This window comes from Xiphophorus couchianus, chromosome 9 (genome assembly GCF_001444195.1).
Source record: "Xiphophorus couchianus chromosome 9, X_couchianus-1.0, whole genome shotgun sequence".
Lineage (NCBI taxonomy): Eukaryota > Metazoa > Chordata > Actinopteri > Cyprinodontiformes > Poeciliidae > Xiphophorus > Xiphophorus couchianus.
Window position 1 is genome coordinate 22,585,355 of NC_040236.1, and position 15,799 is coordinate 22,601,153.

Sequence of the window (15,799 nt, forward strand, 5' to 3'; positions counted from 1 at the left end):
AGCTGGGAGAGGAGAAATGATGGGCAGCTCCACCTCACGCCTCGCTCAGATGTTACTTTTACTTTGAGTCTTGACCCAAAGTGAAATCGCGGCGCATCCGGGCCTGATCACTGCGATCGGAGGGATTTGTTTCTGGAAAACACTGAGGAGAATTTGGACTGTTTCTTCTATCAACCCACCCATGTGCTGAGCGGCTCACAACTGTTAAAAATTATTCATTTGAGGAATTGCACCGAGTATAAAGTACTTTAAAAAAAAAAAAAAATCCCGACCTTTTCGGGACACGTTAACGTTACATTAATGACTCATCCAGAAGAACCCAGAACCTCGCACTGAAGTAAAGTGGGGGCAAAAAGAAAGAGTGGTTGCGTGTGCCTGCAGCGACGTCTAGTGTTCGCAATGAAAACTGCAGCCACGGTTTACACATTTTTATGTGCAGACTCAAATCTAGGACGGAGTATTAACAATAATACAATATTAAAAATGATTAATAATGAAATAATAGCACAGTTATACGAGAATAATCTCATTTTACTTCCACTTTATTCTTGTACTATTGAGTTTATTAGCGTAATATTATTTCTTTCCTTAGTGCGGACCTAATATTGTACTAACAAAACAAATAACTATGATTACAGACTTAAAAAAAAAAAACCTCCATGTTTTAGAATAGTCTTATACAGGCACGTGTTTTGAACATATTGCCACTCCAGCTTCATAACACTCAGAATTATGCTTTTTTTTAAAAATAAAAATAAAAACTCTTCTTTACAGTAAGATTAGGAATACATCTGAACTTCGCAGCAGCTTCTTTAAACTACCTCTGGGTTTGCTTTGGCTTCCCCGGTATCAGGTGTAAGCATGTTTTCAGAAGTGTGAAGCGTAAAATTCGATATCTGATCTGAGCATTGATAGAATAATAAATGTGATTCTTCGACACAGCATGGCGTGGGGATTGGGTCATGCATAATTAAAAAAAGAAAAAAAAAAAAAAGGCTTCATGTCAGAGTTGGGCAGCAGCCGGTTCTCACTACCTGCTGCGTGACCAGTGTGATTTATTGTTTCTGGATAAGACTTGGAGCCCAGAGGGAGGAAAGAAAGCTCTGCCGAGTGTTTAAATCTCTGTCAGTAAGTGAAGAAGGATTGAATCTCTGCGCATTCAAAGACCCTGCTCTACTTCTATCACCTATTTTATTTCTTTTCTGTGACATTTAGTGGGTCATTGTAACTTTGAATTCACAAAACATACACGGTAACTGTGCAGAAAGCAGTTATTGTATTCTCTGTAAATGAATCACTTTAAATGGACAAAACTGTTATTTGTTTTTCAAATTCTAAAACAATTTTACAGTGAACATTTTCCTTTTCACACTAAACTAAGCACACAGAAATGAAATAAACCAAGTAATCTGACTTTTGTAGACAAGCGATATTAAGTGCTGCCAGGTTCGTCTTACTAAAAGACAGGTTTGTACTTCTATTTTTTTTTTGTCATTTGTTTTTCTACTTTCTTGATCAGAAAAATATCCGTAGTGCATTCAAACAAGAACAGAATAGGAGTCACTCTTTAAAAAAGTGCTTGCTATATTCACACAAGTCACTTTTTAAATAATTTAATGGATGGTATAGTGTCTTAATTGTTCCTTCTTTCCCTCCTTCAAATAAATCAAAGCTGTCCCTTTAAACTTTTCGTACCTGGCCCTTTAAATTCCTCCACAGGGCCCCGTTTTCAGCCCTGCTTTTACCTGCGGCGTTTTGTGCGTTTTCGTCACCCCTCACACTCGTGTATGTGGCGCGTGAAGGCGAGCGGAGCGAGCGTACACGACGTTTGACAGCGTCGCGCTGCATGCCGGGATACAGCTCGTGCTTGTTTACAAGATGACAGTGAAAACCGCTACACTCTGACTTAAACACGGAACATAAGTCCTCTTTCTGACGCCGGCGCACCCGAGCCGTGAACACGCGTGTAAAAAAACACAAGTAGTTTTCTTGAGACGGAGCCACTGAAACGCGAGCACACGGAGCTGTCAGTCTGTCACACGAGAGACTTTTTTCGAGATTTTTTTTTTTTTTTTTTTTGCACCGTCACTGACATACGCTGAACTATCTTGTCAAATCACAGGTTGGTTTGTGCTACGACGGAGTTATTCAATTGTGACAACAAGAGAAGTTGGGCAGGTGGCTCTTGTTTGGAGCAGAAACTAAAGTCATGTGTTGTTTCCTTCGTTTAGATTTGCATCGCTGGAATAGAAGAGCCTGTAATAGAAACGAGGCTGTACTTCCTTTTGAAGTGTGGTGAGAAACTTTACTCGTCTCTTCCTCTTCTTTTAGTTGCTGTAATTTTCAACTCTGCCCGTCTTTTGATTTTAGGCAGGCTGCTGCTCACCAGGTCTAAAGGTTAAGAGCTCATTTATAACCAGGATTTTACACCTAGTTGATTTATATATCATGTGTAACCTGTTATCTTCCCTATGATTGTTTTTTGTGTCAATTCGGACCTCTGTAACTTAATAACTAAGGTTATTGTGTCCCTATTAGAGAGAATACATGTAATCATTTTGCTGTGAAATGTCCTTGCCAATTAAATCCCTTCATGTCACAGCAATATTCACACATTTAGTGATAATGTGATAAACATTTTGTTTCATCACCCTCAGCTTCAATACCTTCACTAGTTTCTTCTAATGCGGTTGGCTTCATCCTTCTGACCCAGTCTTATTTTTAATGCTGCCTGAGTTGGTTGAGGCTTGCAGGCATTAGTTTGTGCCTTACACACTGTATTTTGATTGACTTAAGGTCTGGACTTTAAGGGAAAGATTGCAACACCTTCTCCTGTTGATGACCCAGTTTCGCTTCAAGCTTCAGCTGTTGGACTAATATGCTGTGATTTGGTTTCATTGTGTTGTGCACTTTTGCCAATCATTTCTGCTTAGGTCTCATCTGCCCAAGGGACATTGAGAGGGAGCTCTTGTTTTTATTGTCGAGACGTCCACCGGTGAGAAGATGTTTTCCACATTTGGGATAAACATTCTCACCGAAGAATTACATCATATAGCTTGGAAGTGTCCTTATGTGCCGCCCGACCGAAAGACAAAAAGGTTACTCTCTAATATTTCAGTGGGCCGCCTCAGCTTTGATTACGACATCCGCCATTGCGTCATTTTTGATTGGCTTCTGCAACGTCACAAGATTTATTTCCAACCAGTGGTGCATAAACTTTTCACCTAGATGTTGTATTGATGCTGGGAAGAAAAAAGAAAAAAATCCACAGATGGAACAACCTCAATGATCACCCCGATCGCTCAGGTGGTCAGCTGTCCTCACTCTTTGAGCGCACAACATCGGTGAACCTGAACCCGACCGACTGCAGCTACTCCAGATCACAGCACCGTCATCACAGGCTGATACAGTAGAAACTATGCATGATGGGAGCATCTCTTCATCTGCCTTTCTTCTTACCCCGAGGCGCCCATCACTCTGGAACAGGGTAGATCTGGACTCATCGGACCACATGAGCTTCTTCCATTGAGCCAGACTCCAACCACATTTGCTCCTTGAAGACGATGGTTCCCCTCTTTCCTTTCAGTTTTTAGCAGTGAACAGGCTACAATTTTAATCATTTCTCCAATCTCTTTAGATATTTTCTCTGCTCGATGAAGGCCATGGATTTAAAGCCTTTCCCATAAACACAAGGATGTGTCTTTCGACATGGTTGTTTCAGAAACAAGAAGCTACTTATTGCATCAGTTGGGGTTGAATAACGTGTTGCCAGCTGACAAATAATCGCCCATGCAGTAGTCGTCCAATAGGAGGCTCTTGTACCTGTTTGCTAAGTTAAATCCAGGTGGATGTTTTTGGGGGCCAGGCAGCGTAAAAAGAAAATAAAGTCACTGCTGATGTTTTTTCTTGACATTGTGTTAAACACACACAGGTCTACATTATCATTCACATTTAATTAGTGGGACCTTGCTGATGCTTTCTTGTCCTCTTTGGCATCTGAAACACTGTAAGGGCAAAAAAAAACATTTCCCTGCACCTTTAGGCAACGTATAGGATATTAAAATGCATCGTTAAAGGGTTATGAATCCTTACTCTGCTGTAAATATGGCTTGTAGGGCTGCTGCTGCTGCTCTATAGATTAGCACATTAAATCTTCAGGTTTCAATGGAGAAAAAGTAGTCACCAAAGCCTGGTCAATAAATACTGTTGGGGCGGGGGGAGTACATATATTTTTAATATGTGCATCAAATAATAGGAATTTATACTTTTGCTCGTCGTTCTTTCAGCTGACTGTCCTCCGGCCTGCAGAGAGGCGTCTGAATCCAGCCGAATGTGAGTCTCCTCTGACTTGGATCAACATTTTTTTTGTTTGTTTCTAATAGACATGTTTTCTCGTTATTCATGTAATGCTGAATGGACAAGGTATTTGTTTCTAACTGGCATTTCACTTTATTTAATCAGGAAATATGAACTTCCTCTTACGTTTCTCTTACAAGAAAGTGAGGTACACAATGGTTTTACAGAAATGCAGATTTGAAACCACAAAAACCTTTCTTAAATTTTATTAAGGTAATGCTCTGACGCCTATCTGGTAAGCTGCAGGCTGCCTTCCTATGCAAATACATACTTTAAGACCATAAAAAACAGTATTATATTTATTCCTGGTTTACTGCGAGAATGTTATGCTGATCCCTGCCTACTGCAAAACCTTTGTTTTGTGTATTTAAGTTATAGGCCTGTCACTATAACACATTTTGCTGGATGATAAATTCTCCCAGACGTTATTGTGCTAAAACAGTAATATTGTCGTTTTTCAGAGCATTTTCAAGAAATATAACGGTTATGGCATAATAAAGCAACAGCACGCTCTCAAATCTCATTAAACCTTCAATTCTAATGAGCATTTAACACTGGGACTGGAAGAGATTTTAAATATCCATAATAAATAAACAAAACAACAGAAGCAACAAATAAAATTTATTATGAAGTCTCTGTAAACAAAACACCAGACTGAAGATGTTTGTCATCCAGTTTTTGGTTGAAAGAGAGAAAAACGATAAATAATGCAAATGGAAATGGTTGAGCTCATTTGAATTGTACGTTGAAAAGTACATTGACCTTTTTCACGTTTTCTCTCAGACCAGCACAAAGCAGTGCATAACTGTAAAGTGGAAGGAAAATGATCCATTTGAGATCAGCGTTTGTATTCAGGTCCCCAAAATAAAATCTAGCCAGACCTACAGTAGAATAGTTTTGTATGTGTCAGAATGGCCTAGTCAAAGTCCAGACCTAATTCAGTTGAAAGTTGTGTTAGAACTTAACTGATGGTCTCTGTTCGGTCTTACGGAGTTTGAGCTATTGTGCAAAGAAGAATTGGTAAAAATGTCAGACTGAATGCAAATGCAAGTATTTTTTAAGGTCACCTTCAAAAACAAATACAAAAAAACCCAAAATGTCTTATTTTTCTTTGTCTTCACAGTCAGTACATGGTGTTCTGTTACACACAACTCAAATGAAACACACTGAGGTTGTCAAAATGTAGCACATTTAAGGAGGATGATCATGTTTGAAACCCATACATTGCTTATATTGTAAATGATTATTCCCTGTTTATTCGTTTCTCACAGGAACAGAGCAACTGCAAAGCGGTTAATTGAACGCTACTTCCGACAGTTGACTGAGGGCTGTGGAAATAGCAACTGCACCAATGAGTTTTGTGCCTCTTGTTCTACTTGTCAACCTCTGGGCAACAACGCGGCAGCTGCTAAAGCACTGGAACTGTTCAAGGTTAACGCCAAACTCTGTGACTACTACCCCTCTGTCGAGTCCAGGTCTGACGAAAATTCGCGGCTGAGGCGTGAGATGAGCACCGAGGAATTCTCAGGTACTTTCAAAACGGACTATGGATTGTCGCAGATGTGGGGCTTAAGTCGGTTTTAATGGTTCGGTTTCCGATTGCAGATGTTCACTACCTCACAGAGCACACCGTGTGTAGGATACTGAGTGCCTGCGAGGAAGAAGGGAACTACTCTGCTCTCGTCCGCGTCATTGGCAGGATATTCTCCAACGCGGACGCTCTCATGAAGAGTTTCCGGAAGGAAGAACCAAGTGCCGCCGCCAAAACCCTCAATTCTCTTAAATCGAAAGGCGAAGAGAAACAGAGCGACCAGTCGTCAGAGAAGAAGCTCTCCTCCTCTGCTTCCTCGCCCGATGAAACTCCAAATGGAATCCCCAACTCCTTTGAGTCTTCGGTAGACATTGATGCAGTTCGAAGGGTCTACGACAAACTCCTGTCCGTCGACCAGGTGGAGTCTGCCCTGGTCAACGCCATCATTTACCTCACTCCAAACGTGGAACTTGACCTGGAATATCTTGATGTGTACGAAGCAAACCCAGATTATCTGAATATTTTCATCATAGTGATGGAGAACAGCAACCTTCACAGCCCGGAGTACCTTGAGGTGGCGTTACCTCTGTTCTGCAAGGCGATGAGCAAGCTGCCGCTCACCGCCCTCGCTCGCCTGTCCAAGCTGTGGTCGACGTTCGGCCTTCCGCACGTCCGCCGTATGATGGAGACCTTCCAGCAGCTCATCACCTTCACAGTCGTTAGTAATGAATATGGCGTGGAAAACCTGATAAACGACGACGAGACGGTGGTGGCTGCCACCAAGTGCTTGAGGGTTGTCTTCTACGCAATCATCCTCGGCGGGGAGGTGGACGTCGAGCACAACGAGGAGGACGACGAAGACGCCGAGTCGGACGAACTAACGCTGCACGAGCTGCTGGGCGAAGACCGGCTCTACAAGAAGGGCCCGCTGGTCGACCCTCTGGAGAAGGAGCTGAGCGTCCGTCCCATAGACAGCGTCAAACCCCTCATCCCGTTTGAGGATTTTGTCAATGAATCGGTAAACGAAGTGATTGAAATGGACAAAGATTTTACCTTCTTCAAAGTCAACGCGGAAACCAAGTTTTCCTTCCAGAGCTGCCCCTTCATCCTCAGCGTCATCACCAAGAGCCAGGGTCTGTATTACGACAACAGGATCCGGATGTACAGCGAGAGGCGCCTCACCGCCCTCTACAGCATGGTGCAGGGCCAGCAGCCGAACCCCTATCTGAAACTCAAAGTACGCCGAGACCACATCATCGACGACGCCCTCGTCAGAGTGAGTCTCGGGGCGTCGGAGGTGTTGGTTCGCGTTGGATGTAACATGGTTTGCACGGTCCCAGTGAGTGAATACATGGTGACATTTTATTTCTTGCAGCTGGAAATGATCTCCATGGAGAACCCGTCAGACCTGAAGAAGCAGCTGTATGTTGAGTTCGAGGACGAACAAGGCGTAGACGAAGGAGGAGTGTCGAAAGAGTTCTTCCAATTGGTTTTGGAGGAAATCTTTAATCTGGACATAGGTTAGACTTGAAATAATGTTTTGTATTAAAAGCTTAATGCGTGCGCTTTGTAACTGCTGAGTTTTTGTTCACGTTGTAGAAATCATCAAAAGCTTCCATTCACTTGCTTGTAAATGACTTTCTTAACAGGGATGTTCACCTACGACAGCGACACCAAGCTTTTCTGGTTTAACTCGTCCTCGTTGGAGAACGAAGCGCAGTACACACTTATTGGGATCGTTCTGGGGCTCGCCATTTACAACAACTGCATCCTGGACGTTCATTTCCCCATGGTCGTCTACAGGAAGCTGATGGGCAAGAAAGGGACCTTCCTGGATCTGTCAGACTCACATCCAGTAAACTAACTTTTTCTATATGATGCTACATGCTCATGTGGATGTGTTAACATTTTACCAACAGGGTTCCTGTCCAGTCTTGAAGCTTCCCTTTCTTCCTTCCTTGTATCCAATATTTATTCTTACTTTATGTTGTGTCCTCCCGCTCTTACTGTCCTTCCTTTTCTTTGTTTCATATGTCTATTCTTTCCTTATGTTATCCTTTCCTTCTTTGTTACTTTCTTTTATTTATCTCCTTATTAACTTATTTCTTTCTTTGCTACTTTCTTTTTCACCCTTCTTCTTTCCTTCATTCCAGCCTTGTGTCCTTCCTTTCTCCCTCTCTTTCCTTCCTTCCTTTTCTCCTCTTTCCTTCCTTCTATTCTGCCTCTATTCACTCCTTGTGCCATTCTTTCCTCCCTCCTTCGTCCTTGTATCCTACTTCTAGTTTTTCCTTTTGTCCACCTTTCCTTGCTTCCTTACTTCATTCACTGTTTCTAGCCTTCCTTCTTTCTTTCTTTTCTTCCTTTCTTTCCTACTTCCTTCCTTCCAGTTTCTGTTTTCCCAGGTCCGATATTTAAAGGCTGATTATTTATGTAAGATCATCGAACTGCGGCAGTTCGATGATCGACTTTGTCATCGTTTCATCGGATCTGCGGCCGTATGTCTTGGACACTCGGGTGAAAAGAGGTGCGGAGCTGTCCACTGACCACTACCTGGTGGTGAGTTGGCTCCGGTGGTGGGGGCGAAAGCCGGTCAGACCTGGCAGGCCCAAACGTGTTGTGAGGGTCTGCTGGGAACGTCTGGCGGAATCCCCTGTGAGACGGAGCTTTAACGCCCATCTCCGGCAAAACTTCGAACACGTCCCGGGGGAGGTGGGGGACATGGAGTCTGAGTGGACCATGTTCCGTGCCTCCATTGTCGAGGCGGCCGATCGGAGCTGTGGCCGCAAGGTTGTCGGTGCCTGTCGCGGCGGCAACCCTCGAACCCGTTGGTGGACACCTTCGGTGAGGGATGCCGTCAGGCTGAAGAAGGAGTCCTATCGGGCCTTTTTGGCCTGTGGGACTCCGGAAGCAGCTGATGGGTACCGGCGGGTGAAGCGGCATGCGGCTCGGGCGGTTGCTGAGGCAAAAACTCGGGCGTGGGAGGAGTTTGGAGAGGCCATGGAGAAAGACTTCCGTACGGCTTCGAGACGATTCTGGTCCACCATCCGGCGTCTCAGGGGGGGGAAGCGGTGCAGCACCAACACTGTTTATAGTGGGGATGGTGTGCTGCTGACCTCGACTCGGGACGTTGTGGGCCGGTGGGCAGAGTACTTCGAAGACCTCCTCAATCCCACCAACATGCCTTCCACTGAGGAAGCGGAGCCTGGGGACTCTGGGTTGGGCTCTCCAATCTCTGGGGACGAGGTCGCCGAGGTGGTTAAAAAGCTCCTCGGTGGCAAGGCTCCGGGGGTGGATGAGATCCGCCCGGAGTTCCTTAAGGCTCTGGATGTTGTAGGGTTGTGTTGGTTGACGCGACTCTGCAGTATCGCATGGACATCGGGGGCAGTTCCCCTGGATTGGCAGACTGGGGTGGTGGTCCCCCTGTTCAAAAAGGGGGACCGGAGGGTGTGCTCCAATTATAGAGGGGTCACACTCTTAAGCCTCCCTGGCAAGGTCTATTCAGGGGTCCTGGAGAGGAGGGTCCGTCGGATAGTCGAACCTCGGATTCAGGAAGAGCAGTGTGGTTTCCGTCCTGGTCGTGGAACACTGGACCAGTTCTACACCCTCAGCAGGGTCCTGGAGGGTGCATGGGAGTTCGCCCAACCAGTCTACATGTGTTTTGTGGACTTGGAGAAGGCGTTCGACCGTGTCCCTCGGGGAGCCCTGTGGGGGGTTCTCCGGGAGTATGGGGTACCGGGCCCTTTGATACGGGCTGTCAGGTCCCTGTATGACCGGTGTCAGAGTCTGGTCCGCATTGCCGGCAGTAAGTCGGGCTCGTTTCCGGTGAGAGTTGGACTCCGCCAGGGCTGCCCTTTGTCACCGATTCTGTTCATCACTTTCATGGACAGAATTTCTAGGCGCAGCCAAGGTGTTGAGGGGATCCGATTTGGTGGTCTTGGGATCTCATCTCTGCTTTTCGCAGACGATGTGGTCCTTTTGGCTTCATCAGATCGTGATCTGCAGCTCTCGCTGGAGCGGTTCGCAGCCGAGTGTGAAGCGCCGGGATGGGGATCAGTGCCTCCAAATCCGAGGCCATGGTCTTGAGCCGGAAAAGGGTAGAGTGCCTTCTCCGGGTCAGGGGGGGTGTCCTGCCCCAAGTGGAGGAGTTTAAGTATCTCGAGATCTTGTTCACGAATGGGGGAAGAAGGGAGCGGGAGATCGACAGGCGGATTGGCGCAGCGTCTGCTGTCAAGCGGGCGCTGTACCGGTCCGTCGTGGTGAAGAGAGAGCTGAGCCAAAAAGCGAAGCTCTCGATTTACCGGTCGATCTACGTTCCCACCCTCATCTATGGTCATGAGCTTTGGGTCATGACCGAAAGAACGAGATCGCGGATACAAGCGGCCGAAATGGGTTTTCTCCGTAGGGTGGCTGGGCTCTCCCTTAGAGATAGGGTGAGAAGCTCAGCCATCCGGGAGGGACTCAGAGTAGAGCCGCTGCTCCTTCACATCGAGAGGAGCCAGTTGAGGTGGCTTGGGCATCTGGTCAGGATGCCTCCTGGACGCCTCCCTGGTGAGGTGTTCCGGGCACGTCCCACCAGGAGGAGGCCCCGAGGAAGACCCAGGACACGCTGGAGAGACTATGTCTCTCGGCTGGCCTGGGAACGCCTCGGGATTCCCCTGGAAGAGCTAGAAGAAGTGGCCGGGGAGAGGGAAGTCTGGGCCTCCCTTCTGAAGCTGCTACCCCCGCGACCCGACCTCGGATAAGCGGAAGAAGATGGATGGATGGATGGATATTTATGTAAGAATATCAGGGAAAGCTAATGTAAAAGGCATGGAAGTCTGGAATTTGAGCCTGAAAATTTCAGGAATTTTCTGATAAAAAAAGTGAATTACCCCTCTGAAGAGAAAATGCAGTACTTTTCTAGTTTCAGATCTAGCAGCCCTTCAGGTCTCATGTTTCTGCTGTGGCAGGTTCTCTACCAAAGTCTGAAGGAAGTGCTGGAGTACAGCGGCGGCCTGGAGGAGGACATGATGCTCACCTTCCAAATATCGCACACGGATCTTTTTGGAAACCCCGTACTATATGACCTGATGGAGAAGGGGGACCAGATCCCCGTTACCAAGGAGAACAGACAGGTGAGCTGTTTTCCAACTTCACTGTGATTGTGGCCAACACTTCTTTTATATTTTATACACAAGGTTGTAAGCCTCAGTTTAGAAATCCACACGATGTAAATTCCTAATTTTATGCAGGTTGAATGAATTATTTTCAACTGGGGCATCATTGCCGTAGAGTCTGAAAAGATTTCTGTGTGACTTCTATTATCAGACCAGACTTTAAAAAAATACATCCTACAGATTCAGTTTGGTTGTCACATTATTCCCAAATCTAAATCCTGACTTAAAGCTTTTAGAACGAAGTATCTTCTATTCCAAAGTTTTACGTCTAGTTACACAGATATAGAACATGCTGGTTCCTCCTTTGACTTAGGTGTGTTTCACAATTAAAAAACAGGAATAAGGACTAAATGAAATGACACACAAGCTCAGCTGAACATCCTGGACAGTATCCACGACAACAACCCCACACCGACTTGTCATTTCAAGAAAGAAAACAACAAAACTACAATGAAATGTTTGAACTTTTTAAAAACATTGTTCTTTCTGTGTGTGTGTGTGTAATACACAGGAATTTGTTCATCTGTATGCAGACTACATCCTGAACAAAAGTGTGGAGAGCCAATTCAAAGCCTTTAAGAAAGGTTTCCTGATGGTCACAAACGAGTCGCCGCTCAAATACTTGTTTAGACCGGAGGAAGTTGAGCTTCTGATCTGTGGGAGCAGGGTGAGAAAAAAAAATCAGCAACCTCCATTTTTAATTTTGCAATGAATTGAATCTAAATAGGAAACAAAATAACTCATTTTGTGACTAGTTTTATGCAATTTAGAAAATCTAATGCCTAGAAATTAAATAAAAACTTAGTCAGTGTTTTCTTTTTCTTTTTCTTCAAGATTTGGAAGCAAATCTTAAATGCTTTTAATTTGACATTATCAAGCAAAAGTATTCACGCCTCCTTTTCCACATTTCGCCACATTAGCAGTTTTTCAAGGACAACTTCATTAAATTTCCACAAAATAATGACATTGAAAGTACCAGAAGTACTTTTAGATCTTTTTTTTTTTTTGTCATTAGGTTGGAAACTAGCTTTTCTTTTTAGAAGAAAAGTTACCTATGCTCTCTTTTGCAAAAGTGTTTTTTCCCTTTACTTTAAACCTGGAAAATTTAAATAAAAGTGTTTCTATAAAAATAACAAATATTTATCCAAAATGATCATTAAAAATCATCTTTTTTCAAAATGTCATGTAACATTTGGGGCTATAAAAGCCTTTTATGTAGCCGGACCGAGAGCCAAAATGGCTGCGTGGCTTGTGAACGTTTATCGGGTTGGTTTTCAGGTGACAAACGTTTGTGGTTATACTGCAACAAAACATTGAAAGTGGATGTGAACGTTTGTAAGTCACTGTAAGACTTTCCACAGTGGTTTTACCCTCAGCTCCTGCTTCTGGGAAGGTCATAAACTGTAGTATGGAAGAGTAAAGTTAATGATTAACTTTCCAAACAAGTCTTTGTTTTCTAAGTATTTGGCAAAAATGGACAGACATTCCTCTTACAAAACTGCATCCTTTAATCTCATAGTTTAAGAAAAGATTAAAAAGTATTAAGAAGTGATAATATAAGTTCTCTCTTTTTTCCTTAGAAACTTGACTTTGAAGCACTTGAAAAGACAACAGAATATGACGGAGGTTACACTAAGGACAGTCAAATTATCAAGTAAGTCCGTTCACTGTCTTTAACTTTTATCTCAGCTATAAATGTTTTAATGTGGTTTTATTGGAGACACTGAAAAAGCAAGGAATTATGAAAACTTGATTTTCTTTTTTAGGATTTTGTACTAATGGGAGCTTTTGAGTAAGAATATAATAATGTTTTCTGATAACATTCAGATATTGTTTTGTGAACTGACGGTCTGACGGTCCGCCCTCCGACCGTCATTTGCCGTTGTCCTCCTGAGCGTCACACTAAGACCAGTGGGTTCATTTTCTCAACAGAACAAGATTATGTTCTAATTTTGAGGGAAAAACCACATAAGGATATTCCTAGTTTTTATAAGGGTGCAAGATGTTTTTCAAAGTCAACCTCCAGCGTTAGTCACTGATATTCCTCTCAAGAACAATTGTCTTTGGCTTAATGTTTCAGCTGGTAAATTTATGTTATAAAGCAGTGGTTCCCAAAGTGTCGGGCGTGCCCCCTAGACGGGCCGCAGTGCCATTGCAGGGGGTGGGGTGAAGCGGTATGGATGAATGAAAAAAGAAAAGAAACAGTTACTCAAAAGTATTTCACTGTAAAGATGGTTTGTAGTGTGTTTTGTTGCAACCTGAAGTGTGAAATAAACTTCAGTGGAGTTTGAAAACAAAACATGTGTTTAGGTTTATGTCTGGTTGAACAATGTGTGTGCCCAGTTGATTTGTTTTTCTTTTTTGGGGGGGATTTTATTGTAATCCATAGGGGGGCCCAGAAGAAAATCTTTGGGAACAACTGTTATAAAGTGAATCCGATTCATATGCAGTATGGAAGTTGATTTTAGTACTTTGAAGATCTGGATACGTATGGAGAAAATATTTGTATTTCCAGACTTTATTCCATGTGTCGCCAAAATATTGGAACCTTCTACTTCTTCTTTCATTATGTCCTTTGTTTCTTCTGTCCGCTCTAGTTTCCTCCTTTCCTTCTAGTTTCTAATTCCTCCAGGTTCCATATTAAAGTGGAAATATATGCCATAAAGCCATAGTGAAGTTTAGCATTTTAAAGCACTGAGAACTTTGAAAACTTCAGTCTAGAAATATATATATATTTTTTTTTTTACATGCGGAATGCAAAGGAATCCTGAATTAATGTTTATTTTTGGCTGCAGAGACTTCTGGGAAACCATCCACTCTTTCGGAGAGGAGCAGAAGCGACTTTTTCTCCAGTTCACCACAGGAACAGACAGAGCTCCAGTTGGAGGTCTCGGTAAACTGAAGATGATCATCGCGAAGAACGGCTCCGATTCAGACAGGTACAACTGGTCCAGGCAACTTCCCGTTGAATTTCAACACACTCATCTCAAATAAACGTTTTATTTTTTTGTTTTGTTTTTTTGCGGTTTATTGCAGGCTACCAACCTCCCACACCTGCTTCAACGCCCTGCTGCTCCCTGAATACTCCTCCAAGGACAAACTGAAAGAGAGACTCCTCAAGGCCATCACTTACGCCAAAGGTTTTGGAATGCTGTAATGGATTTCCAAAGAGAGTTTTCTGTCTGTGTGGGAAAGAAACAAAAAAAAAAGAAAAAAAAAGGGAATACCACCAAAAAACAACAACAAACAAAATGCTGCAATAATAATTCTGTGCCTAATCAGTCTCTCACAGACAAACTCCACTGTTGGCCTTCCACGCTGAGCCCTCACTTGCTTTGTAACCTTGTCACTTGTGCAGGCATTAGAAACCCCAAATAAGTTCAGCCTTCTCCCATCCCCACATGTTCTGGTCCTGAAAAGGCGAAAACCCGTTTGTGAAACTGTGAAAGTGCGCTTACGTGTACAGTAGCACATAGAGTATATTTATGATGTCAGTTTGACGTCTGATGCCTCTGACGTTTTTGGAAATGTAGCAGTATTTAGTCCTCACTGGGCCTGACGGTGCTCCTTGGCTGCGATTGTCAGTTCAGTAGGCTGAGGTGAAAAAGCCTTTTGTATTACCTGCTCACTGACCTTCAGTTCATTTTATGATTGAAACCTTTGTGCCGTGCCTCCTGTAGCGGATATGGACTGAATATCGTTTGCTGTGATCCTGATGTGATGGTGTTGGCTAAGTGTTTTAAAGGGGCAGAGTTAGGTAAAATTGGCTTTTTGTTTTAGCTTTACATCATGTTATAATGTTATTCCCTCATCAGAAACACACCTGGAGTGTTGCTTTTTCTTTAATGCTTGTTTGAGTAATCCTTGAATCTCCCATGGCAACCATTGTGGGTGCATAAACACTTGTTCTCACCTAACGCCACATTTTCCACTCCTTTCAGCTCCTCCAGACTAGTGGCAGTAGCAACTAGTAAACTACTTGCAATGCTCCTATGGACAGCTGTAAGCAGCTTAATGGAGAAACGTTGTGATGACTTCCTGAAGGCTGAGTTTCAAAAAGAACAGGAGCTTCTTAAAGAGACAGAGGCCCAATATCAAGGATTTAATTGCAAAGTCAAATTTCTTTCCAGTCATGTTTGATATATACAGCATTTTATAAGAACTGACAGTAACGTAGTTACTCGATTGTGCTATAAAATGGCACCATGTGCCTGGAAAGTACATAATGCCGCCCCTTTAAGATTACTTAGCGATTGGTTTAGTGTGTGAGATCTTTTAAGAAAGCGTCTCTTGACTCATTTCCTATGAGTTACTGATTTGCACACTTGCCAAATGTGCAAGGCCTGTTTAAGGGAAACAGCCACAATAAGTGTTTGATTTGGCCAAGTATCTCAGGTATGTAAAGAATTTGCAGAAAATGTGAAAACCCTTCTGTAAACTCTCCAATATGCAAGGTAAATAAAGGTGAAAAATTGTAGATTTGTTGTAAATTCCTGTATTCGCATGGTATAAAACTTAACTGTGGAATTTGATTACTAGCCAAGTCACAGATTTCTTTTCTGTGCCAGGACGTTGGGCTAATGCTAATATCTCAGCAGTGATTTTGCGCCGTGTCATGTTACTCTGACGACGCACATCCTGGAGTCTTGAACTGGCTACAACTGACAACAGCTCAACCCACTTTCTGGTTAATGTAGCTATTAACTATTTGACCACATGGGGCACTCAAAGCATCCCCTGCTGGTTAGTGCATGAT

At 43.5% G+C, this 15,799-nt stretch overlaps 1 protein-coding gene across 2 annotated transcripts; it reads left to right on the plus strand.

Moving 5' to 3' along the window:
• Positions 1 to 1,803: 1,803 nt before the first annotated feature.
• ube3a (ubiquitin protein ligase E3A) lies at positions 1,804 to 15,520 on the plus strand. 2 transcript variants are annotated; one of them, XM_028028376.1, is made up of 13 exons: positions 1,804 to 2,122; positions 2,232 to 2,295; positions 2,371 to 2,434; positions 4,287 to 4,332; positions 5,628 to 5,884; positions 5,962 to 7,163; positions 7,263 to 7,407; positions 7,537 to 7,742; positions 10,837 to 11,001; positions 11,555 to 11,710; positions 12,624 to 12,697; positions 13,839 to 13,982; positions 14,080 to 15,520. In XM_028028376.1, coding segments are annotated over exons 4-13 (2,472 nt in total). In that variant the 5' UTR covers positions 1,804 to 2,122; positions 2,232 to 2,295; positions 2,371 to 2,434; positions 4,287 to 4,330; the 3' UTR covers positions 14,201 to 15,520. The 2 variants fall into 2 exon arrangements, with proteins under 2 accessions (XP_027884177.1, XP_027884176.1); XM_028028375.1 differs by lacking the exon at positions 2,371 to 2,434.
• The last annotated feature ends 279 nt before the right edge of the window (positions 15,521 to 15,799 follow it).

Coding starts and splice junctions, on each gene's coding strand:
- ube3a (XM_028028376.1), top strand. Junction 7,408..7,536: donor AATCTTTAATCTGGACATAG/GTTAGACTTGAA, acceptor CTTTCTTAACAG/GGATGTTCACCTACGACAGC. Junction 13,983..14,079: donor AACGGCTCCGATTCAGACAG/GTACAACTGGTC, acceptor GGTTTATTGCAG/GCTACCAACCTCCCACACCT.